The sequence below is a fragment of the Oncorhynchus masou genome, chromosome 25 (assembly GCF_036934945.1).
Source record: "Oncorhynchus masou masou isolate Uvic2021 chromosome 25, UVic_Omas_1.1, whole genome shotgun sequence".
Taxonomy (NCBI): domain Eukaryota; kingdom Metazoa; phylum Chordata; class Actinopteri; order Salmoniformes; family Salmonidae; genus Oncorhynchus; species Oncorhynchus masou.
The window spans coordinates 5,957,924-5,984,935 of record NC_088236.1 but is presented as its reverse complement, the minus strand read 5'-3'; the positions used below and the strand labels follow the sequence as shown (position 1 = coordinate 5,984,935).

The 27,012-nt window shown below is 42.8% G+C and overlaps 1 protein-coding gene across 1 annotated transcript in view; it reads right to left on the bottom strand.

Moving 5' to 3' along the window:
• wdfy3 (WD repeat and FYVE domain containing 3) overlaps window positions 1–27,012 on the bottom strand; it is a 224,097-nt gene that overhangs the window by 40,122 nt on the left and 156,963 nt on the right. Inside the window, exons 41-48 of the mRNA XM_064936580.1 lie at window positions 24,003–24,163; window positions 18,839–19,068; window positions 17,611–17,720; window positions 17,188–17,370; window positions 14,519–14,676; window positions 13,801–13,878; window positions 10,531–10,764; window positions 4,636–4,810 (exon numbers count right to left, since the gene is read on the bottom strand). Coding sequence (XP_064792652.1) covers window positions 4,636–4,810; window positions 10,531–10,764; window positions 13,801–13,878; window positions 14,519–14,676; window positions 17,188–17,370; window positions 17,611–17,720; window positions 18,839–19,068; window positions 24,003–24,163 — 1,329 coding nt within the window. The remainder of the gene's footprint in view (window positions 1–4,635; window positions 4,811–10,530; window positions 10,765–13,800; window positions 13,879–14,518; window positions 14,677–17,187; window positions 17,371–17,610; window positions 17,721–18,838; window positions 19,069–24,002; window positions 24,164–27,012) is intronic.

Sequence of the window (27,012 nt, the reverse complement as noted above, 5' to 3'; positions counted from 1 at the left end):
GTGTTGCAGGACAAACTATTTTCACGTGCCACGTGCTTCAGCACTCGGTAGTCCCATTCTGTGAGCTTGTGTGGCTTACCACTTGGTGGCTGAGCCGTTGTTGCTCCTCGACCTTTCCACTTCACAATAGCAGCACTTACAGTTGACCGGACCGCTCTAGCAGGGCAGACATTTGACGAACTGACGGTGGCACGTTGAAGGCCACTTAGCTCTTCAGTTAGGCCATTCTAGTGCCAATGGTTTCCTATGGAGATTGCATGGCTGTGTGCTTGACTTTATACACTTGTCAGCAACGGGTGTGGCTGAGAAAATCCACTCATTTGAAGGGGTGTCCAAACACTTTAGTATATACAGGACATTTCTTCTTCTATGGTTTCATATAGGTACATACAGGACATTTCTTCTTCTATGGTTTCATATAGGTACATACAGGACATTTGTTCTTCTATGGTTTCATATAGGTACATACAGGGCATTTCTTCTACTATGGTTTCATATAGGTACATACTTAGCTTTCTTCTTCTATGGTTTCATATAGGTACATACAGGGCATTTCTTCTTCTATTGTTTCATATAGGTACATACAGTGAATTCGGAAAGTATTCAGACCCCTTGACTTTTTCCACATTTTGTTACGTTACAGACTTATTCTAAAATAGATTCAATACAAATGTATCCTCATCAATCTACACACAATACCTCATAACAAAGCAAAAACGGGTTTTTCAAAATGTGTGTTTATATATAAATAAATATTTATATTTATATAAATAAATATATATATATATAACAACAAGAAATACCTTATTTATATAAGTATTCAGACCCTTTGCGATGAGACTGGAAATTAACCTCAGGTGCATATTTCCATGAATCATCCTTAAGATGTTTCTACAACTTGATTGGAGTCTACCTGTGGTAAATTCAATTGTTCAGGTTTGGACATGATTTGGAAATGCACACACCTGTCTATGTAAGATCCCACAGTTGAGAGTGCATGTCAGAGCAAAAACCAAGCCATGAGGTCGAAGGAATTGTCCGTAGAGCTTTGAGACATGATTGGGTCAAGGTACAGATCTGGGGAAGGGTAAGAAAACATTTCTGCAGCATTGAATGTCCCCAAGAACACAGTGGCCTCCATCATTCTTAAATGGAAGAAGTTTGGAACCACCAAGAGTCATCCTAGAGCTATCCGCCTGGCCAAACTGAGCAATCGTGCGAGAAGGTCCTTGGTCAGAGAGGTGACCAAGAACCCGATGGTCACTCTGACAGAGCTCCAGAGTTCCTCTGTGGAGATGGGAGAACCTTCCAGAAGAACAACCACCTCTGCAGCCCTCCACCAATCAGGGCTTTATGGTAGAGTGGCCAGACGGAAGCCACTCCTCAGTAAAAGGCACATGACAGCCTGCTTGGAGTTTGCCAAAAGGCACCTAAGGACTGTTTTTCAGCAGCAGTGACAAGTCAGGATCGAGGAAAAGATGAACAGAGCAAAGTGCAGAGAGATCCTTGATGAAAACCTGCCCCACAGCGCTCAGGACCTCAGACTAGGGAGAAAGGTTCACCTTTCAACAGGACAGCGGCACTAACCACACAGCCAAGACAACACAGGAGTGGCTTCGGGACAAGTCTCTGAATGTCCCAACCAGAGCCCGGACTTGAACCCGATCGAACATCTCTGGAGAGACCTGAAAATAGCTGTGCAGCGACGCTCCTCATCCAACCTGACAGAGTTTGAGAGGATCTGCAAAGAAGAATGGGAGAAACTCCCCAAATACAGGTGTACCAAGCTTGTAGCGTCATACCCAAGAAGACTCGAGGCTGTAATCGCTGCCGAAGGTGCTTCAACCAAATACTTATGTATATGTGATATATATTTTATTTTTTATGAATACATTTTTTTTTGCTTTGATATTATGGGGCGGCTGGTCAGAGCGTTGGGCCAGTACCCGAAAGGTTGCAAGATCAAATCCCTGAGTTAACAGTTAAGGCAGTTAACCCACTGTTCCTAGGCCGTCATTGAAAACAAGTATTTGTTCTTAACTGACTTGCCTAGTCAAATAAAAGGTAAACAAAAAAAAAATGGGGTATTGCGATGTCATTATGGGGTATTGTGATGTCATTATGGGGTATTGTGATGTCATTATGAGGTATTGTGTGTCATTATGGGGTATTGCGATGTCATTATGGGGTATTGTGTGTCGATTGATGAGGAGGAAAAAACAATTCAATCTATTTTAGAATAAGGCTGTAAAGTAACAAAATGTGGAAAAAGTCAAGGGGTCTGAATACTTTCCGAATTCACTGTAGAGTGTAAATCAGATGAAGCCTGAACTGTGCAATGTAGTAGGGAGTTGTAGTTCCCAACAGGCCAATGTGACAATGTAGTAGGGAGTTGTAGTTCCCAACAGGCCAATGTGACAATGTAGTAGGGAGTTGTAGTTCCCAACAGGCCAATGTGACATTGTAGTAGGGAGTTGTAGTTCCCAACAGGCCAATGTGACATTGTAGTAGGGAGTTGTAGTTCCCAACAGGCCAATGTGACAATGTAGTAGGGAGTTGTCGTTTCCAACAGGCCAATGTGACAATGTAGTAGGGAGTTGTCGTTTCCAACAGGCCAATGTGACATTGTAGTAGGGAGTTGTAGTTTCCAACAGGCCAATGTGACAATGTAGTAGGGAGTTGTCGTTTCCAACAGGCCAATGTGACAATGTAGTAGGGAGTTGTAGTTCCCAACAGGCCAATGTGACAATGTAGTAGGGAGTTGTAGTTCCCAACAGGCCAATGTGACATTGTAGTAGGGAGTTGTAGTTTCCAACAGGCCAATGTGACAATGTAGTAGGGAGTTGTAGTTCCCAACAGGCCAATGTGACATTATAGTAGGGAGTTGTAGTTTCCAACAGGCCAACGTGACATTGTAGTAGGGAGTTGTAGTTTCCAACAGGCCAATGTGACAATGTAGTAGGGAGTTGTAGTTCCCAACAGGCCAATGTGACAATGTAGTAGGGAGTTGTAGTTCCCAACAGGCCAATGTGACAATGTAGTAGGGGTTGTATTTTCCAACAGGCCAATGTGACAATGTAGTAGGGAGTTGTAGTTTCCAACAGGCCAATGTGACAATGTAGTAGGGAGTTGTAGTTTCCAACAGGCCAATGTGACAATGTAGTAGGGAGTTGTAGTTTCCAACAGGCCAATGTGACAATGTAGTAGGGAGTTGTAGTTTCCAACAGGCCAATGTGACAATGTAGTAGGGGTTGTATTTTCCAACAGGCCAATGTGACAATGTAGTAGGGAGTTGTAGTTTCCAACAGGCCAATGTGACAATGTAGTAGGGAGTTGTAGTTTCCAACAGGCCAATGTGACAATGTAGTAGGGAGTTGTAGTTTCCAACAGGCCAATGTGACAATGTAGTAGGGGTTGTATTTTCCAACAGGCCAATGTGACAATGTAGTAGGGAGTTGTAGTTTCCAACAGGCCAATGTGACAATGTAGTAGGGAGTTGTAGTTTCCAACAGGCCAATGTGACAATGTAGTGGGGAGTTGTAGTTCCCAACAGGCCAATGTGACAATGTAGTAGGGAGTTGTAGTTTCCAACAGGCCAATGTGACAATGTAGTAGGGAGTTGTAGTTCCCAACAGGCCAATGTGACAATGTAGTAGGGAGTTGTAGTTTCCAACAGGCCAATGTGACAATGTAGTAGGGAGTTGTAGTTTCCAACAGGCCAATGTGACAATGTAGTAGGGAGTTGTAGTTTCCAACAGGCCAATGTGACAATGTAGTAGGGAGTTGTAGTTTCCAACAGGCCAATGTGACAATGTAGTAGGGAGTTGTAGTTTCCAACAGGCCAATGTGACAATGTAGTAGGGAGTTGTAGTTTCCAACAGGCCAATGTGACAATGTAGTAGGGAGTTGTAGTTTCCAACAGGCCAATGTGACAATGTAGTAGGGAGTTGTAGTTTCCAACAGGCCAATGTGACGTTGTAGTTTCCAACAGGCCAATGTTCTACATTTTTTAGCGCAGAAAACGTGACAATTACACAACAAAAGTATTTCAATTAGTGGATTACAGCATTCAACCCACATAATACATAGTGATAATTTAACTGAAGGGGCCTCCCGAGTGGTCTAAGGTACTGCATCTCAGTGCTAGCTGTGTTACTAGAGATCCTGGTTTGAGTCCAGGCTCTGTCGTAGCCGGCCACGACAGGGAGACCCATGGGGCGACGCACATTTGGCCCAGCGTCGTCCGGATTAGGGGAGGGTTTGGCCGGCAGGGATGTCCTTGTTCCATCATGCACTAGCGACTCCTGCGGCGGACCGTGCTCAGTGCACGCTGACACCATCGCCAGGTGTAACAGTGTTTCCTCTGACACATTGGTGCGGCTGGCTTCCGGGTTAAGTGGGCATTGTGTCAAGAAGCAGTGCGGCTTGTTATGGGTTGAGTTTCGGAGGACGCGCGGCTCTCGACTTTTGCCTCTACCGAGTCCGTACGGGAGTTGCAGAGATGAGACAAGACTGTAAAACTACCAATCGGATACCACGAAAGTGTAGATAAAAAGTGTTATAATAAACAGAATAAAACAATTAGAATAATAATAAAAGTGAAACGTCTTGCTATGTGTCCTCTGTCCGTCTTACCTTTGACTCTGGCGATGGTGTCCTCTCCGTGCACCTCTCCAGGTTCATGCTGAGTGGTCTCTCCCTCAGTGTCCTGCTCTACGGAGTGCTGATACATCCCAGGGTTCCCTGACAGCAGTCTCATGTAGTACTCCTTACTGTCGTAGCTTATCGCTCGGCGGTAACGCACCGGCTTCTGGATGAGGGGAGCGAGAGGAAGAGAGGAGAGGAAGAGAGGAGAGGAAGAGAGGAAGAGAGGGGAGGAAGAGAGGAGAGGAAGAGAGGGGAGGAAGAGAGGAGCGGAAGAGAGGAAGAGAGGGGAGGAAGAGAGGAGAGGAAGAGGAAGAGAGGGGAGGAAGAGGAAGAGAGGAGAGGAAGAGAGGGGAGGAAGAGAGGGGAGGAAGAGAAGGGAGGATGAGAGGAGAGGAAGAGGAAGAGAGGGGAGGAAGAGAGGGAAGGAAGAGAGGGGAGGAAGAGAGGGGAGGAAGAGAGGGGAGGAAGAGGAAGAGAGGGGAGGAAGAGAGGAGAGGAAGAGAGGAGAGGAAGAGAGGAGAGGAAGAGAGGTTAATTAGTGATGGGGGGTCTGTTGACATGAAGAACACTGACGAATAATCATCAAAACAAACCAAAAAAACAGGAAGCTAATTGATGCGGCTTTCAATTAGTCCATTGAAATCCTATCAGTGTCAATCATGCTTGCAAAATGCTCAAACCACACAGATGTTCATTGAGTGTCGTTTCAAGTGAAAACAGTTATCTAATTTGTATCCAAAATGGTGCCTCATTGGACCTTACATGACAAGGCAAGGCTCAGGCTCGTAGACACACGTTGTACCATCTACGAGACACCCATCCACGGTTTGGGCCGTTTAACCAACTCCTAACTATGGCTTCACACATAGTGTAGAAATGGCATGTCTGTTCAAGTCACTTCACCCTGTTGTCAGACAGATGCTAACTGTGGGGAGTCTCAGGGCTGAGATCACGAGGGGGAGCAGAGGAGGACACTGATAGGAGCTGGGCTGGAGCAGGACAGAGTAACAGAGTATTACAGGAGGGTAGGAGCTGGAGCAGGACAGAGTAACAGAGTATTACAGGAGGGTAGGAGCTGGGCTGGAGCAGGACAGAGTAACAGAGTATTACAGGAGGGTAGGAGCTGGAGCAGGACAGAGTAACAGAGTATTACAGGAGGGTAGGAGCTGGAGCAGGACAGAGTAACAGAGTATTACAGGAGGGTAGGAGCTGGGCTGGAGCAGGACAGAGTAACAGAGTATTACAGGAGGGTAGGAGCTGGGCTGGAGCAGGACAGAGTAACAGAGTATTACAGGAGGGTAGGAGCTGGGCTGGAGCAGGACAGAGTAACAGAGTATTACAGGAGGGTAGGAGCTGGGCTGGAGCAGGACAGAGTAACAGAGTATTACAGGAGGGTAGGAGCTGGAGCAGGACAGAGTAACAGAGTAGGATTACAGGAGGGTAGGAGCTGGGCTGGAGCAGGACAGAGTAACAGAGTATTACAGGAGGGTAGGAGCTGGGCTGGAGCAGGACAGAGTAACAGAGTATTACAGGAGGGTAGGAGCTGGGCTGGAGCAGGACAGAGTAACAGAGTATTACAGGAGGGTAGGAGCTGGGCTGGAGCAGGACAGAGTAACAGAGTATTACAGGAGGGTAGGAGCTGGAGCAGGACAGAGTAACAGAGTATTACAGGAGGGTAGGAGCTGGGCTGGAGCAGGACAGAGTAACAGAGTATTACAGGAGGGTAGGAGCTGGGCTGGAGCAGGACAGAGTAACAGAGTATTACAGGAGGGTAGGAGCTGGGCTGGAGCAGGACAGAGTAACAGAGTATTACAGGAGGGTAGGAGCTGGAGCAGGACAGAGTAACAGAGTATTACAGGAGGGTAGGAGCTGGGCTGGAGCAGGACAGAGTAACAGAGTATTACAGGAGGGTAGGAGCTGGGCTGGAGCAGGACAGAGTAACAGAGTATTACAGGAGGGTAGGAGCTGGGCTGGAGCAGGACAGAGTAACAGAGTATTACAGGAGGGTAGGAGCTGGGCTGGAGCAGGACAGAGTAACAGAGTATTACAGGAGGGTAGGAGCTGGGCTGGAGCAGGACAGAGTAACAGAGTATTACAGGAGGGTAGGAGCTGGGCTGGAGCAGGACAGAGTAACAGAGTATTACAGGAGGGTAGGAGCTGGGCTGGAGCAGGACAGAGTAACAGAGTATTACAGGAGGGTAGGAGCTGGGCTGGAGCAGGACAGAGTAACAGAGTATTACAGGAGGGTAGGAGCTGGGCTGGAGCAGGACAGAGTAACAGAGTATTACAGGAGGGTAGGAGCTGGGCTGGAGCAGGACAGAGTAACAGAGTATTACAGGAGGGTAATAGAGTACTACAGGAAGACTGGCCAGTCTGGGACTTCAGATATAGTTGCAGTCAGGCACTAAAAATGAAATGATTCTGCAAAACTGTGGCACGACCTTTACCCCCCCAACGGTACTAACTGTTGGTTTATATGCATGCATTCGCTGAGTGTACAAAACATTAGGAACACCATCATAATATTGAGATGCAACCTTCCCACCCCTTTTTCCCTCAGAACAGCCTCAATTCACCTGGATAGTCTATGTCATGGAAACGGCAGGTGTTCCTAATGTTTTGTGCACTCGGTGTATCGCTCCCATTCTGACAAGTGTTCTTGTTTTGTTTTTTTCTCTCCCTTTGGGGTCGATTGAGAACACGGCTGAGTCATGTGGCTGACGAGGCTAATTCATGTAGCATGATTTCGCTCACAAAGACTCCATTCATTGGCTGTGATGAATGGACGGAACAAACCCCTTATCTCCTGCATTGTACAGTACACATACTGGAACAGTAGTGAGAACAAGGTAAGCTTTTTTTTCTTCTTCTATACAACGACATCGCACTTTTGACGGTTTAACCTTGTGTTTGAACATGGGTACTGCAACATGTCCCTGTCCTTACGATCATAACGCCATAGTAGTATTATAGTGTCTGTGAAGAGCCCTTTGTGCTGGGCTCGGGTTACGCTACGTTACGCTATGGGTAATATACGTAGAACAACGTTGTTGTTATTTACCTGTACTTGGCCATTAGTGCTGGGTTCAGGCTCGGAGACATATGGATAATGGATGTAGAACATGTTGTTATTATAGTAGTATTATAGTATTACTATAGTATTACTACATTATTACAGTACCTGTACTTGGCCATTAGTGCTGGGTTCAGGCTCGGGGACGTATGGATAATGGATGTAGAACATGTTGTTATTATAGTAGTATTATAGTATTACTATAGTATTACTACATTATTACAGTACCTGTACTTGGCCATTAGTGCTGGGTTCAGGCTCGGAGACATATGGATAATGGATGTAGAACATGTTGTTATTATAGTAGTATTATAGTATTACTATAGTATTACTACATTATTACAGTACCTGTACTTGGCCATTAGTGCTGGGTTCAGGCTCGGGGACGTATGGATAATGGATGTAGAACATGTTGTTATTATAGTAGTATTATAGTATTACTACAGTAATACTACATTATTACAGTACCTGTACTTGGCCATTAGTGCTGGGTTCAGGCTCGGGGACATATGGATAATGAATGTAGAACATGTTGTTATTATAGTAGTATTATAGTATTACTACATTATTACAGTACCTGTACTTGGCCATTAGTGCTGGGTTCAGGCTCGGGGACATATGGATAATGGATGTAGAACATGTTGTTATTATAGTAGTATTATAGTATTACTACATTATTACAGTACCTGTACTTGGCCATTAGTGCTGGGTTCAGGCTCGGGGACATATGGATAATGGATGTAGAACATGTTATTATAGTAGTATTATAGTATTATAGTATTACTACAGTAATACTACATTATTACAGTACCTGTACTTGGCCATTAGTGCTGGGTTCAGGCTCGGGGACATATGGATAATGGATGTAGAACATGTTGTTATTATAGTAGTATTATAGTATTACTACAGTAATACTACATTATTACAGTACCTGTACTTGGCCATTAGTGCTGGGTTCAGGCTCGGGGACATATGGATAATGGATGTAGAACATGTTGTTATTATAGTAGTATTATAGTATTACTACAGTAATACTACATTATTACAGTACCTGTACTTGGCCATTAGTGCTGGGTTCAGGCTCGGGGACATATGGATAATGGATGTAGAACATGTTGTTATTATAGTAGTATTATAGTATTACTACAGAAATACTACATTATTACAGTACCTGTACTTGGCCATTAGTGCTGGGTTCAGGCTCGGGGACATATGGATAATGGATGTAGAACATGTTGTTATTATAGTAGTATTATAGTATTACTACATTATTACAGTACCTGTACTTGGCCATTAGTGCTGGGTTCAGGCTCGGGGACATATGGATAATGGATGTAGAACATGTTATTATAGTAGTATTATAGTATTACTACATTATTACAGTACCTGTACTTGGCCATTAGTGCTGGGTTCAGGCTCGGGGACATATGGATAATGGATGTAGAACATGTTGTTATTATAGTAGTATTATAGTATTATAGTATTACTGCAGTAATACTACATTATTACAGTACCTGTACTTGGCCATTAGTGCTGGGTTCAGGCTCGGGGACATATGGATAATGGATGTAGAACATGTTGTTATTATATTATTACTACAGAAATACTACATTATTACAGTACCTGTACTTGGCCATTAGTGCTGGGTTCAGGCTCGGGGACGTATGGATAATGGATGTAGAACATGTTGTTATTATAGTAGTATTATAGTATTACTACAGTAATACTACATTATTACAGTACCTGTACTTGGCCATTAGTGCTGGGTTCAGGCTCGGGGACATATGGATAATGGATGTAGAACATGTTGTTATTATAGTAGTATTATAGTATTACTACAGTAATACTACATTATTACAGTACCTGTACTTGGCCATTAGTGCTGGGTTCAGGCTCGGGGACATATGGATAATGGATGTAGAACATGTTGTTGTTATAGTAGTACTACATTATTACAGTACCTGTACTTGGCCATTAGTGCTGGGTTCAGGCTCGGGGACATATGGATAATGGATGTAGAACATGTTATTATAGTAGTATTATAGTATTACTACAGTAATACTACATTATTACAGTACCTGTACTTGGCCATTAGTGCTGGGTTCAGGCTCGGGGACATATGGATAATGAATGTAGAACATGTTGTTATTATAGTAGTATTATAGTATTATAGTATTACTACAGAAATACTACATTATTACAGTACCTGTACTTGGCCATTAGTGCTGGGTTCAGGCTCGGGGACATATGGATAATGGATGTAGAACATGTTGTTATTATAGTATTACTACAGAAATACTACATTATTACAGTACCTGTACTTGGCCATTAGTGCTGGGTTCAGGCTCGGGGACGTATGGATAATGGATGTAGAACATGTTGTTATTATAGTAGTATTATAGTATTACTACAGTAATACTACATTATTACAGTACCTGTACTTGGCCATTAGTGCTGGGTTCAGGCTCGGGGACATATGGATAATGGATGTAGAACATGTTGTTGTTATAATAATAAATAAATAAAAATAAATATTGTTATAGTAGTACTACATTATTACAGTACCTGTACTTGGCCATTAGTGCTGGGTTCAGGCTCGGGGACATATGGATAATGGATGTAGAACATGTTATTATAGTAGTATTATAGTATTACTACAGTAATACTACATTATTACAGTACCTGTACTTGGCCATTAGTGCTGGGTTCAGGCTCGGGGACATATGGATAATGAATGTAGAACATGTTGTTATTATAGTAGTATTATAGTATTATAGTATTACTACAGAAATACTACATTATTACAGTACCTGTACTTGGCCATTAGTGCTGGGTTCAGGCTCGGGGACATATGGATAATGAATGTAGAACATGTCGTTGCGGACCATCTTCTTCCTCATGCGACAGGGCCCCTCGGTCATCTCGAGTAGGAACTTGTCCAGGTGGGATCCGATGGGGGGCCCCCAGAGGCCCCGCTCTCTCAGCAGCTCATACTCTATAGACGACCACTCCTCTGTCACGTATTTTAGGACATTCTGCTGCCTCTGACAAGGGATGGGGAAGAGAGAGAGAGAGACGGTGAGTGAGAGACGGGGAGAGAGAGAGACGGTGAGAGAGAGCGTGAGAGATGGTGAGAGAGAGTGAGAGACGGTGAGAGAGAGAGTGAGAGAGGGTGAGAGAGAGGGAGACGGTGAAAGAGAGAGTGACAGAGAGAGAAGAGTGAGAGAAGAGTGAGTGACGGTGAGAGAGAGAGAAAAGGAGAGAGACGGAGAGAGAGAGCAAGACAGAGAGAGTGTGTGTGAGAGAGAGAGAGAGAAAAGGAGAGATAGACAGAGAGAGAGAGCGAGACAGAGAGAGTGTGAGAGAGAGAGAGAAAAGGAGAGATAGACAGAGAGAGAGAGCGAGACAGAGAGAGAGAGAGAGAGAGAGAGAGCTATTTGGCACTAAACAGACAGTACATGGTGGCAGACTATCTGACCACTGTGACTGACAGGAAACGGAGGAAAACACTGACTAGGTACAAACCCAGAGAGGACAGTCTGGCTATAGAGACAGGTCGTCACAGACAAGCCTGGCTGCCCAGAGAGGACAGTCTGGCTATAGAGACCTGTCATCACAGACAAACCTGGCTGCCCAGAGAGGACAGTCTGGCTATAGAGACCGGTCGTCACAGACAAACCTGGCTGCCCAGAGAGGACAGTCTGGCTATAGAGACCTGTCATCACAGACAAACCTGGCTGCCCAGAGAGGACAGTCTGGCTATAGAGACCGGTCGTCACAGACCAACCTGGCTGCCCAGAGAGGACAGTCTGGCTATAGAGACCGGTCGTCACAGACAAACCTGGCTGCCCAGAGAGGACAGTCTGGCTATAGAGACCGGTCGTCACAGACAAGCCTGGCTGCCCAGAGAGGACAGTCTGGCTATAGAGACCTGTCATCACAGACAAACCTGGCTGCCCAGAGAGGACAGTCTGGCTATAGAGACCGGTCGTCACAGACAAACCTGGCTGCCCAGAGAGGACAGTCTGGCTATAGAGACCGGTCGTCACAGACAAACCTGGCTGCCCAGAGAGGACAGTCTGGCTATAGAGACCGGTCGTCACAGACAAACCTGGCTGCCCAGAGAGGACAGGCTGTGCTCACTCTGCTCCAGGGGAGAGGTAGAGACAGAGCTGCATTTCCTATTACACTGTGACAAATACTCAGACCTAAGAGAATATTTCTTTCCCAAAATTACAATTCAATACAAAGAATTTGAAACTATAAAAAATCAAATATTTATTGGGTGAAAAGCCAAAATGTGCAGTTTTGGCAGCCATATATGTGTCCTCCTGCCACAACCTGAGGGACAGCCAGTGAAAAGTGCAAAGTAATGTCGATAATATTTCCCATCTTGCTGCTGTCCTGAGGCTCTCTCTGTCTCGCTCTCTCTCTGTCTATCTCTCCTTTCCCTTTCATACCAGGTCATGTGTCTTCTCAGTCATGTTGACACTGGTCCACTACCATTGCTATAATGTATTGTTGTTCTCATTAATAATGTTGTTGTTGTTGTTGTTAAATGTAATCCCATGTCCACTACTACTATTATTATTGCTGTTGGTCACACCATTTATTTATATATAAATATATTTTATTTTTCGATATGTTTTTAAAGTCAATGTCAATAAAGTCAATTGAATTGAGAGAGAGAGAGAGAGAGAGAACGAGAGAGAGAGAGAACGAGAGAGAGGAGGGAATGAGAGAGAGAGAGAGAGAGAGGAGAGAATGAGAAAGAGAGACAGAGAGCGACAGAGAGAGAGCGACAGAGAGAGACAGAGAGAGAGACAGAGAGAGAGACAGAGAGAGAGACAGAGAGAGAGACAGTGAGAGGGAGAGGAGAGAATGAGAGAGAGAGAATGAGAGAGAGACAGTGAGAGAGAGACAGAGAGAGAGAGAGAGAATGAGAGAGAGACAGTGAGAGAGAGACAGAGAGAGAGAGAGAGAGACAGAGACAGAGACAGAGAGAGAGAGAGAGAGAGAGAGAGAGAGGAGAGAGACCCAGAGAGTACTGTGTGTTTAGGCAGTGTTATTACATATGTCTGTCAAGTTCAGCATATAGAGATCTGATTGGACTTGTGCAGTGAGTACTGTATTGTTAGACAATGTAGTGAGTACTGTAGTGTTAGACAATGTAGTGAGTACTGTAGTGTTAGACAATGTAGTGAGTACTGCAGTGTTAGAATGCAGTGAGTGCTGTAGTGTTAGACAATGTAGTGAGTACTGTAATGTTAGAATGCAGTGAGTACTGTAGTGTTAGACAATGTAGTGAGTACTGTAGTGTTAGACAATGTAGTGAGTACTGTAGTGTTAGACAATGTAGTGAGTACTGTAGTGTTAGACAATGTAGTGAGTACTGTAGTGTTAGACAATGTAGTGAGTACTGTAGTGTTAGACAATGTAGTGAGTACTGTAGTGTTAGACAATGTAGTGAGTACTGTTGTGTTAGAATGCAGTGAGTACTGTATTGTTAGACAATGTAGTGAGTACTGTAGTGTTAGAATGCAGTGAGTACTGTAGTGTTAGACAATGCAGTGAGCATTGTAGTGTTAGACAATGTAGTGAGTACTGTAGTGTTAAGACAATGCAGTGAGTATTGTAGTGTTAAGACAATGCAGTGAGTACTGTCGTGTTAAGACAATGCAGTGAGTACCGTAGTGTAGTCGACAATGCTGTGAGTACCGTAGTGTAGTAGACAACACAGTGAGTACCGTAGTGTAGTACACAATGCTGTGAGTACTGTAGTGTAGTAGACAACACAGTGAGTACCGTAGTGTAGTAGACAACGCTGTGAGTACTGTAGTGTAGTAGACAACACAGTGAGTACCGTAGTGTATTAGACAATGCTGTGAGTACCATAGTGTAGTTGACAACGCTGTGAGTACCGTAGTGTAGTCGACAACGCTGTGAGTACCGTAGTGTAGTCGACAACGCTGTGAGTACCGTAGTGTGATAGACAACGCTGTGAGTACCGTAGTGTGATAGACAACGCTTTGAGTACCGTAGTGTGATAGACAACGCTGTGAGTACCATAGTGTTCTTACCTCCTGGTACTCTTTATACTGCATGGCCACCAGGTCCCTGACCACCGCTATGTGGGTGAACATCCACTGGAACGTCTCCTATTGGTGGAAGGAATTTACCTGGTTAGTGTGGGTGTTTATTTATTTAACCAGGTAAGTTGACTGAGAACACGTTCTCATAAACAGCAACGACCTGGGGAATAGTTACAGGGGAGAGGAGGGGGATGAATGAGCCAACTGTAAACTGGGGATGATTAGGTGACCGTAATGGTTTGAGGGCCAGATTGGGAATTTAGCCAGGACACCGGGGTTAACACCCCTACTCTTACGATAAGTGACATGGATATTTAATGACCTCAGAGAGTCAGGACACCCGTTTAACATCCCATCCGAAAGACGTCACCCTACACAGGGCAATGTCCCCAATCACTGCCCTGGGGCATTGGGATATTAATGTTTGAGATCAGAGGAAAGAGTGCCTCCTACTGGGACTCCAACACCACTTCCAGCAGCATTTGGTCTCCCATCCAGGGACCGACCAGGACCAACCCTGCTTAGCTTCAGAAGCAAGCCAGCAGTTGGGATGCAGGGTGGTATGCTGCTGGCTTGCTGTTAGGTGAATGTGCATGCATGAGTATGAATGCATGTTATGTGTGTGCTCTTGTGCATGTCCGTCCGTGTGTGTGTGTGTGTGTGTGTGTGTGTGTGTGTGTGTGTGTGTGTGTGTGTGTGTGTGTACCTGTGCAGAAAGGTTGTTCTTGTTCAGGGAGTTTTCCTTCTTGTTGCGTCGAGCGCCGGTCAACTTGGACAGACCAAAACCACTACTGACCCGAGACAGCTTGGACTGGCTGGCCGGAGCCACCGACTCCCCTCTGCTAATACACTTCTTCTCATGGACTAGAGGAGAGAGAGGGGGGGGGAGGAGGGAAAGAGAGAGAGGGGGGAGGGAGAGGGAGAAGTAAAGAGGGGGGGAGGGAGAGGGAGAAGTAAAGAGGAAGGGAGAGAGAGGAGAGAAAGAGAGAGAGGGATAGGGAGAAGTAAAGAAGGAGGGAGAGAGAGGAGGGAAAGAGAGAGAGGGGGAGGAGGAGTAAAGAGGGAGGGAGAGAGGAGGGAAAGAGAGAGAGGGAGAGAGAGGGGGGAGGGAGAGAGAGAGAGGGAGAGAGAAGTAAAGAGGGAGGGAGAGAGAGGGGGAGGGAGAAGTAAAGAGGAAGGGAGAGAGAGGAGGGAAAGAGAGAGAGAGGGATAGGGAGAAGTAAAGTGGGAGGGAGAGAGAGGAGGGAAAGAGAGAGAGAGGGATAGGGAGAGGGAAAGTGGGAGGGAGAGAGGGAAAGAGAGAGAGAGCGAGAGAGAGAGGGGGGGAGGAGTAAAGAGGGAGGAGAGAGGAGGGAAAGAGAGAGAGAGAGAGGGGGGAAGGAGTAAAGAGGGAGGGAGAGAGGAGGGAAAGAGAGAGAGGGGGGGAGAGGAAGAGAGAGAGAGGGAGAGAGAGAGGGGGGGAGGGAGAGAGAGAAGTAAAGAGGGAGGGAGAGAGAGGGGGAGGGAGAGGGAGAAGTAAAGAGGAAGGGAGAGAGGAGGGAAAGAGAGAGAGGGAGAGGGATAAGTAAAGAGGGAGGGAGAGAGAGAGAGGGGGAGGGGAAGGAGTAAAGAGGGAGGGAGAGAGGAGGGAAAGCGAGAGAGGGAGAGAGGGGGGGGAGAGGGAGAGAGAGAGAGAGAGAGAGAGGGGGGGAGAGAGAGAGTGGGGGGAGAGAGAGAGAGAGAGGGGGGGGAGAGGGAGAGTAAGGAGTAAAGAGGGAGGGAGAGAGAGGGGGGGGGAGAAACAGAGGGACATAGAAACAGAGACAAACAAGAGAAAGGAACAGAGGTTATCCAACAGTCTTCCAGTATGCTGGCGTCTCCTGGTCCTAACTTGGCTTTCTCTGCTCTACAAAAACCACATGGTAAAGCTGATTATGTCCCAATATCCCCCTGACCACTAAACAGTCTGTACTGTGGTGTTAACATGCCCTTTCTGACACAATGCCAAACAATAGACTACAGAGTCCGTGTGTACAACGCATTCAGAAAGTATTCAGACCCCTTCCTACCCCTTTTTCCACGTTTGGTTACATCACAGTCGTATTAGATCATTAAATTAAATAGAAATTGTTCCTCATCAATCTACACACAATACCCCATAATGATGAAGTGAGAACAGGTTTTTAGAAATGTTTGCAAATTTATTACAAATTTAAAAGCTGAAATACCTTATTGACATAAGTATTCAGACCCTTTGTTATGAGACTCTAAATTGAGCTCAGGTGCATCCTGTTTCCATTGATCCTCCTTCAGATGTTTCTACAACTTGACTGGAGTCCACCTGTGGCAAATTCAATTGATTGGACATGATTTGGAAAGGCACACACCTGTCTATATAAGGTCCTACAGTTGACAGTGCATGTCAGAGCAAACACCAAGCCATGAGGTCGAAGGAATTGTCCGTAGAGCTCCAAGACACACATCTGGGGTAAGGTACCAAAACATTTCTGCAGCATTGAAGGTCCCCAAGAACACAGTGGCCTCCATCATTCTCAAATGGAAGAAGTTTGGAACCACCAAGACTCTCCCTAGAGCTGTCCACCCGGCAAAACTGAGCATTCGGGGGAGAAGGACCTTGGTCAGGGAGGTGACCAAGAACCCGATGATCACTCTGACAGAGCTCCAGAGTTCCTCTTTGGAGATGGGAGAACATTCCAGAAGGACAACCTTCTCTACAGCACTCCACCAATCAGGCCTTTATGGAAGAGTGGCCAGACAGAAGACACTCCTCAGTAAAAGGCACATGACAGCCCTCTTGGAGTTTGCCAAAAGACACGTAAAGACTCTCAGACCATGAAAAACAATATTCTCTGGTCTGATGAAACCAAGATTGAACTATTTGTCCTGAATACCACGTGTCACGTCTGGAGGATACCTGACATCATCCCTACGGTGAAGCATGGTGGTGGCAGCATCATGCTTAGGGGATGTTTTTCAGACTTGAGGCTGTAATCGTTGCCAAAGGTGCTTCAACAAAGTACTGAGTAAAGAGTTTGAAATACTTACGTAAATGTAACATTCCCGTTTTTGATTTTTTTTAAATACATTTGCAAACATTTTGAAAAAGCTGTTTTTGCTTTGTCATTATGGGGTATTGCGATGTCATTATGGGGTATTGCGATGTCATTATGGGGTATTGCGATGTCATTATGGGGTAGTGTGTCGATTGATGAAGGGAAAAAAAACTATTGAATCCATTTTAGAATGATGCTGTAACGTAACAAAATGTGGTAGAAGTCAAGGGGTCTGAATACTTTCCGAATACACAGTATGTGTTTGTGTTTTCGTCTCTGTGTGTGGGTGTCCGTCTGTCTAGATGTGTGTGTCTTTTCTCACCCAGGTGGTTCTGCCAGCTCTTCAGGGCAGGTTCCTCCAGGGCAGGCCGAGCGGTGCTGATATCTACATGTCCTCTGTCGTTGGTGGGGAGGGACACCTTAAAGATGTCCTCCAACATGGGTCTTTTGCTGTGCATCAGCTCTGTCCACACACGGTTTACTGCCTTCAGCAGCAGTTGGCGACCTGGGGGACAGACAGGACAGGAGTTAGGGACACAAGGTTTACTGCCTTCAGCAGCAGCTGGCGACCTGGGGGACAGACAGGACAGGAGTTAGGGACACAAGGTTTACTGCCTTCAGCAGCAGCTGGCGACCTGGGGGACAGACAGGACAGGAGTTAGGGACACACACACACATAGAAACACACTTTGAAAAAGAGACAGACAAGAGAGAAAGGCAGACAGACAGTCAGACGTTATGTTACCTTCGCTAACTTCCTGGCTGTGTCTGTTATCAGGTCCATTCTCAGCGGGCATCATGACGTGCCAGGTGGTCATACGAGCCTCTGCCTCCAAACCAAAACCCTCCACACTACTGCACATAGACAGAGAGAGAGACAGAGACACAGAGAGAGGGGAGAGAGAGAGAGAGGCAGAGAGAGAGAGGCAGAGAGGGAGAGACAGAGAGGGAGAGACAGAGAGGGAGAGACAGAGAGGGAGAGACAGAGAGACACAGAGAGAGAGAGAGAGAGAGAGAGAGAGAGACAGAGAGAGACAGAGAGAGACAGAGAGAGACAGAGAGACAGAGAGAGAGAGAGAGAGAGAGAAAGAAGAGGAGAGGAGAGAAAGCGGGACAGGAGAGGAGAGTCAGCCAGCATATACCACTCACCCATAGATAAGACTAAGCTAACTAAATTTTTGCAGCCTGTTGTCATTCGATTAGCCAGCTCAACACTTCACAAGGCCTCAAACTCACTGATCAGGACACACAGCTGCTATAAATGTCTCGAGCAATGCAATGAATTCAAGAATGCATGAAGAAGCAAGCCTATAACTAAGTAAGCTAGCTAGCTAAAACAGACACACAAACCCACCTCCAGGCCCAGACCCACCTCCAGTCCCAGACCCACCTCCAGGCCCAGACCCACCTCCAGACCCACCTCCAGTCCCAGACCCACCTCCAGTCCCAGACCCACCTCCAGCCCCAGACCCACCTCCAGCCCCAGACCCACCTCCAGCCCCAGACCCACCTCCAGCCCCAGACCCACCTCCAGACCCACCTCCAGACCCACCTCCAGACCCACCTCCAGTCCCAGACCCACCTCCAGTCCCAGACCCACCTCCAGTCCCAGACCCACCTCCAGTCCCAGACCCACCTCCAGTCCCAGACCCACCTCCAGCCCCAGACCCACCTCCAGCCCCAGACCCACCTCCAGCCCCAGACCCACCTCCAGCCCCAGACCCACCTCCAGTCCCAGACCCACCTCCAGTCCCAGACCCACCTCCAGTCCCAGACCCACCTCCAGTCCCAGACCCACCTCCAGTCCCAGACCCACCTCCAGTCCCAGACCCACCTCCAGTCCCAGACCCACCTCCAGTCCCAGACCCACCTCCAGTCCCAGACCCACCTCCAGTCCCAGACCCACCTCCAGTCCCAGACCCACCTCCAGACCCACCTCCAGACCCAGACCCTACCTCCAGTCCCAGACCTACCTCCCAACGTGCAGGTTGATGAAGCAGTGAGCCAGACAGGCTACAAACTCCTGGTCGTGGTTGCCCGGTCCCAGTACCAAGTTACGGTTGACGGTCAACACCCGTAGAGAGTCCAGCAGAGCTACCTGCTGAGGTACGGTCTTGTGAGGTCGAGACAGCTGGTACAGGACCGTACGGTTCAGACAGTGGTAGAGAGAGTCCAGAGACAGACTCTGCGACCTCCTCTTGGACTGCAAACGGGAGAAAAGAGAGGTGGAACATTTTAAGAAAGACTCTGGTCTTGTGATTTATGGTCTGCGATGCCTGAGAGGTGGTTGTAGAAAGGGCCTTTCTTCTCCAGAGAGTTGATTGGGGTTAAGACATCCGTAGGGTTGGCGAAGTGTGTAAACAATAATCCTGTTTATAACAGCCAATGGATTCCGAGGACTGATTAAGTACGTGTTTGAAATCTTACTAAATCCTCTTGTTTCAAAGCAGTACCACTCCAGACATGCACACTGCTGGCCTACATCTACTTATAAATCACACGGCTGTGTTTCACCTAAAGCTCTTCTATTGGTTCAGTTGTGCAAGTCTGGGAGAGACGTGAAGGTTGACTTGTTGATTCAATTAACTCGTTCATTTGCTGGTTAGTTGAGTCAAAACGAGTACCGTACTGCTGTAAATCAGATTGTTTGAGTACTGTACTGCTGTAAATCAGATTGTTTGAGTACCGTACTGCTGTAAATCAGACTGTTTGAGTACTGTACTGCTGTAAATCAGACTGTTTGAGTACTGTACTGCTGTAAATCAGACTGTTTCCGAGTACCGTACTGCTGTAAATCAGACTGTTTCCGAGTACCGTACTGCTGTAAATCAGACTGTTTGAGTACCGTACTGCTGTAAATCAGATTGTTTGAGTACCGTACTGCTGTAAATCAGACTGTTTGAGTACCGTACTGCTGTAAATCAGACTGTTTGAGTACCGTACTGCTGTAAATCAGACTGTTTGAGTACTGTACTGCTGTAAATCAGACTGTTTGAGTACTGTACTGCTGTAAATCAGACTGTTTGAGTACCGTACTGCTGTAAATCAGACTGTTTCCAGTCCTGGGACACCCACAAACAGGAACTGCATATGTTGTATTTCTATACACAGTGTCTTCATAATATTATAACTAATGTAATATAACTAATGACTCATAATATAACTAATATAATACAACTAATATAACTAGTATAATATAACCAATATAACTAATGCAATATAACTAATATAATATAACTAATATAATATAACTGATATAATATAACTAATATAATATAACTAATATAATATAACTAATATAGCTCATGACTCGTAATATAACTAATATAATATACCCAATATAATATAACTAATGTAATATAACTAATGTAATATAACCAATATAATATAACTAATATAATATAACTAATATAATATAACTAATGTGATATAACTAATATAGCTCATGACTCGTAATATAACTAATGTAATATAACTAATATACTAATATAATATAACTAATATACTAATATAATATAACTAATATAACTAATATAATATAACTAATATAATATAACTCATATACTAATATAATATAACTAATATAGCTCATGGCTCGTAATATAACTAATATAATATAACTAATATAACTAATATAATATAACTAATATAATATAACTACTGTAATATAACTAATGTAATATAACTAATATAGCTCATGACTCGTAATATAACTAATGTAATATAACTAATATACGAATATAATATAACTAATATACTAATACAATATAACTAATATACTAATATAATATAACTAAAATAACTAATGTAATACAACTAATAAAACTAGTTTAATATAACTAATGAAATATAATGAATATAATATAAATAATTTAATATAACTACTGTAATATAACTAATATAACTAATATACTAATATAATATAACTAAAATAACTAATGTAATACAACTAATAAAACTAGTTTAATATAACTAATGAAATATAACTAACATAATATAACCAATGTAGTATAACCAATGTAGTATAACTAATGTAATATAACTAATGAAATATAACGAATATAATATAAATAATGTAATATAACTACTGTAATATAACTAATATAATATAACAAATATAATATAACTAATGTAATACAACTAATAAAACTAGTTTAATATAACTAATGAAATATAATGAATATAATATAAATAATGTAATATAACTACTGTAATATAACTAATATAATATAACTAACGTAATATAACTAATGAAATATAACTAATGTAATATAACTCATATAATATAACTAACTAATATAACTAATGTAATATAACTAATGAAAAATAACGAATATAATATAAATAATGTAATATAACTAATATAATATAACTAACTAATATAACTAATGTAATATAACTAATGTGATATAACTAATATAATATAACTAACTAATATAACTAATGTAATATAACTACTGTAATATAACTACTGTAATATAACTAATGTAATATAACTACTGTAATATAACTAACTAATATAACTAATGTAATATAACTAACTAATATAACTACTGTAATATAACTACTGTAATATAACTACTGTAATATAACTAACTAATATAACTACTGTAATATAACTAATGTAATATAACTAATGTAATATAACTAATGTAATATAACTACTGTAATATAACTAACTAATATAACTACTGTAATATAACTACTGTAATATAACTACTGTAATATAACTACTGTAATATAACTACTGTAATATAACTAATGTAATATAACTAACTAATATAACTAATGTAATATAACTAATGTAATATAACTAATGTAATATAACTAAGTAATATAACTAATATAATATAACTAATGTAATATAACTACTGTAATATAACTAACTAATATAACTAATGTAATATAACTAATGTAATATAACTACTGTAATATAACTTACTAATATAACTACTGTAATATAACTACTGTAATACAACTAACTAATATAACTAACGTAATATAACTACTGTAATATAACTAACTAATATAACTAATGTAATATAACTAATATAATATAACTAATGTAATAAAACGAATATAATCTAACTAATATAATATAATTAACGAATGTAACTAATGTTATATAACTAATATAATATAACTAATATAATATAACTACTATAATATAACTAATGTAACATAACTACTGTAATATAATTAACTAATGTAACTAATGTAATATAACTAATATAATATAACTAATATAATATAACTAATATAATATAATTAACTAATGTAACTAATGTAATATAACTACTGTAATATAATTAACTAATGTAATATAACTAATATAATATAATTAACTAATGTAACTAATGTAATATAACTAATATAATATAACTAATGTAATATAACTACTGTAATATAATTAACTAATGTAACTAATGTAATATAACTGATATAATATAACTAATATAATATAACTAATATAATATAACTAATATAATATAACTAATATAATATAATTAATGTAATATAACTAATGTAATATAACTAATATAATATAACTAATATAATATAATTAACTAATGTAGCCAATGTAATATAACTAATATAATATAACCAATATAATATACCTAATATAATATAATTAATGTAATATAACTAATGTAATATAACGAATATAATATAACCAATATAATATAACTAATATAATATAATTACTGTGATATAACTAATGTACTATAACTAATACAATTAACTAATGTAACTAATGTAATATACCTAATATAATATAACTACTGTAATATAATTAACTAATGTAAATAATGTAATATAACTAGTATAATATAATTAACTAATGTAACTACTGTAATATATCTAATATGACTAATATAATATAATTAACTAATATAACTAATATAATATAACTAATGTAATATAACTAATGAAATATAACGAATATAACATAACTAGTGTAATAATACTAACTAATACTAACCAATATAATAAAACTTGTGTAAACTAAACAATGTAAAATAACTAATATAACTAATTTAGTAAAACAAATATAACTAATGTAAACTAACTAATGTAACTACTGTCATGTAACTAATGTAACTAATATAACTAATATAATATAACTACTACAACTCATGTAATATAACTAATGTAACTAATTTAATGTAACTAATTTAATGTAACTAATTTAATGTAACTAACGCAATATAACTAATATAACTACTGTAATATAACTAGTGTAATATAACTAGTGTAATATAACTAGTGTAATATAACTAGTGTAATATAACTAGTGTAATATAACTACTGTAATATAAGTACTGTAATATAACTACTGTAATATAACTAATGTAACTACTGTAATATAACTAATGTAACTCTTGTTTAGATAAGTATTCAATTCTCTAAGTCAACACATGATAGAATCCCCTTTGGCAGTGATTACAGCAGTGTTATTTCTGGCTAAGTTTCTAAAGATTGTGCAACATTTACCCATTATTCTTAAAAAAAAACGTATTAAAGCTCTGTCAAATGTGTTGTTGATCATTGCTAGACAACCATTTTCAAGTCTTGCGATAGATTTTCAATCAGATTTAAGTCAATACTTCAACTCGGCCACTCAGGAACATTCACTGTGTTCTTGGTAATCAACTCCAGTGTAGATTTGGCCTTATTGTCTTACTGAAAGGTCAATTCATTTTCCAGTGTCTGGTGGAAAGAGACTGAACCAGGTTTTCCTCTAGGACTCTGCCTGCGCTTAGCTCGTTTATTATTATTTTTTTATCCTGAAAAACTTGATTACAAGCATACCCATAACATGATGCAGCCACCACTATGATTGAAAATATTTGAGAGTGGTACTCATTCATGTGTTGTACTGGATTTGTTCCAAACATAACACTTGGTATTCAGGTGTAATGTGTGTAGGACAGTACCAGAAAATATCAATTTAATCCCTTTTAAATTCAGGCGGATGCGGAAACAGTCAAGGGGTGTGAATAGATTCTGAAGGCGCCTTCCCCTTGTTGTGCGTGCTCCATCAGGACAATTAATCCTGCCCGTCCCAGTTCAGCATGTGCCAGAACCTGTAAATGAATCAGATATTGAAGAAACCCTGGTCTCGGTCATCCTCACCTGTCCTATAAGCTGCACTATAAACTCCACCACCATCTTGGACTCCTTGTTGAACATGCCCTGCCACAGCTTGTCCACCACGCGCTGTGTGAAGTAGAACACGTTGTTCACCAGCACCTGGTAGCTCCCTCCAATGGTGATGGGCAAGGATGCATCCTCACCTGGTAGGAGAAGTGGTGGGGGGGGGGGGGGCATTTGGTTAGAATGGAAATGTCTGTACGAGGGGCACAGGGTCAGAGCAGCAGCCCCTCGGTTCCCCAGTCATGTTGTAGCCATCAATCGTCTGGCTGTTGCTCTGCCTCTCAAACACAGCGACCTGCTTCCTCTCATGAATGATCACTTGATGTTTTCTCTAAAAGTAGGTCAGTACCTAGGAGGATGTGTGTGTGTGTGTGTGTGTATATCTAGAAGGACGTCAGCAACCAGTAGGTGTGTGTGTGTGTGTGTGTGTGTGTGTGTGTGTGTGTGTGCGTGTGCATCTTCTTCTTCTGCTGGTTATATGGGGGAGTGTAAACAGGATGGTTGATTACCGCCACCTGCTGGTTGGTTGAGACTGGGACAAGGATTTACTGTTCATATTATAGCCTGGAGACCAGAGGTGGTTCGATGGGTATATTATAGCCTGGAGACTACAGGTGGTTAGATGGGTATATTATAGCCTGGAGACCAGAGGTGGTTAGATGGGTATATTATAGCCTGGAGACCAGAGGTAGTTAGATGGGTATATTATAGACTGGAGACCAGAGGTGGTTAGATGGGTATATTATAGACTGGAGACTACAGGTGGTTAGAATAGTATATTATAGACTGGAGACCAGAGGTAGTTAGATGGGTATATTATAGACTGGAGACTACAGGTGGTTAGATGGGTATATTATAGCCTGGAGACCAGAGGTAGTTAGATGGGTATATTATAGCCTGGAGAGAAGAGGTGGTTAGATGGGTATATTATAGCCTGGAGACTACAGGTGGTTAGATGGGTATATTATAGCCTGGAGACTACAGGTGGTTAGATGGGTATATTATAGCCTGGAGACTACAGGTGGTTAGGTGGGTATATTATAGCCTGGAGACCAGAGGTGGTTAGATGGGTATATTATAGCCTGGAGACTACAGGTGGTTAGATGGGTATTCATCTAGGATGTCTTCGTCAGGTTGTTGGAGGAGGAGGCGGCTCTGGAGATCTCCAGACTTTTTCACCTTTGCTGATTATTGTAGGGTTCTTCTCTGATTGGCTGATTATTGTAGGGTTCTTCTCTGATTGGCCGATTATTGTGTTTTGTAGGGTTCTTCTCTGATTGGCTGAGTATTGTGTTCTATAGGGTTCTCTGATTCATAGAGCAGTGTGTGGTGTGGTGTGTGTGGTATGGTGTGTGTGTGGTGTGGTGTGTGTGTGTGGTATGGTGTGTGTGTGGTGTGGTGTGTGTGATATGGTGTGGTGTGTGTGGTATGGTGTGTGTGGTATGGTGTGTGGTGTGTGTGTGTGGTGTGTGTGTGGTGTGTGGTGTGTTGTGTGTGGTGTGTGTGTGTGGTGTGGTGTGGTGTGTGTGGTGTGGTGTGTGGTATAGTGTAGTGTGGTGTGGTGTGTGTGTGGTGTGTGTAGTGGTGTGGTGTGTGGTGTGTGTGGTGTGGTGTGTGTGTGGTGTGGTGTGTGTGGTGTGTGTGGTGTGTGGTGGTGTGGTGTGTGTGGTGTGGTGGTGTGGTGTGGTGTGTTGTGTGTGGTGTGGTGTGTGTGGTGGTGTGGTGTGTGTGGTGTGGTGTGTGTGGTGTGTAGTGGTGTGGTGTGTGTGGTGTGGTGTGTGTGTGTGTGGTGTGGTGTGGTGTGTGTGTGTGGTGTAGTGTGGTGTAGTGTAGTGTGGTGTGGTGTGGTGTGGTGTGTGTTGTATGTTGTGTGTTGTGTGGTGTGTGTGTGTGTGTGTGTGGTGTGTGTGTGTGGTGTGGTGTGTGGTGGTGTGGTATAGTGTGGTGTGGTGTGGTGTGTGTGTGTGTGGTGTGGTGTGGTGTGTAGTGGTGTGGTGTGGTGTGGTGTGGTGTGTTGTGGTGTGGTGTGTGTGGTGTGGTGTGTGTGTAGTGGTGTGGTGTGTGTGGTGTGGTGTGGTGTGTGTGTGTGTGGTGTGGTGTGGTGTGTGTGTGGTGTAGTGTAGTGTGGTGTGGTGTAGTGTGGTGTGGTGTGTGTTGTGGTGTGTGTGTGTGTGTGTGGTGTGTGTGTGTGTGGTGTGGTGTGTGGTGGTGTGGTATAGTGTAGTGTGGTGTGGTGTGGTGTGTGTGTGTGTGGTGTGTGTAGTGGTGTGGTGTGGTGTGGTGTGTTGTGGTGTGGTGTGGTGTGTGGGGTGTGTGTGTAGTGGTGTGGTGTGTGTGGTGTGGTGTGTGTGTGTAGTGGTGTGGTGTGTGTGTGTGTGGTGTGGTGTGTGTGTGGTGTAGTGTAGTGTAGTGTAGTGTGGTGTAGTGTGGTGTGTAGTGTAGTGTGGTGTGGTGTGGTGTGTGTGGTGTGGTGTGTGTGTAGTGGTGTGGTGTGTAGTGTAGTGTAGTGTAGTGTAGTGTGGTGTGGTGTGTAGTGTAGTGTAGTGTAGTGTGGTGTGGTGTGGTGTGGTGTGGTGTGGTGTGGTGTGGTGTGGTGTGTGTGTAGTGGTGTGTGTGTAGTGGTGTGGTGTGTAGTGTAGTGTAGTGTGGTGTGGTGTGGTGTGGTGTGGTGTAGTGTAGTGTAGTGTGGTGTGGTGTGGTGTGTGTGTGTGTGGTGTGTGTAGTGGTGTGGTGTGGTGTGGTGTGGTGTGTGGTGTGGTGTGGTGTGGTGTGTGTGGTGTGGTGTGTGGTATAGTGTAGTGTGGTGTGGTGTGTGTGTGGTGTGTGTAGTGGTGTGGTGTGTGGTGTGGTGTGTGTGGTGTGGTGTGTGTGTGGTGTGGTGTGTGTGGTGTGTGTGGTGGTGTGGTGTGTGTGGTGTGGTGGTGTGGTGTGGTGTGTTGTGTGTGGTGTGGTGTGTGTGGTGGTGTGGTGTGTGTGGTGTGGTGTGTGT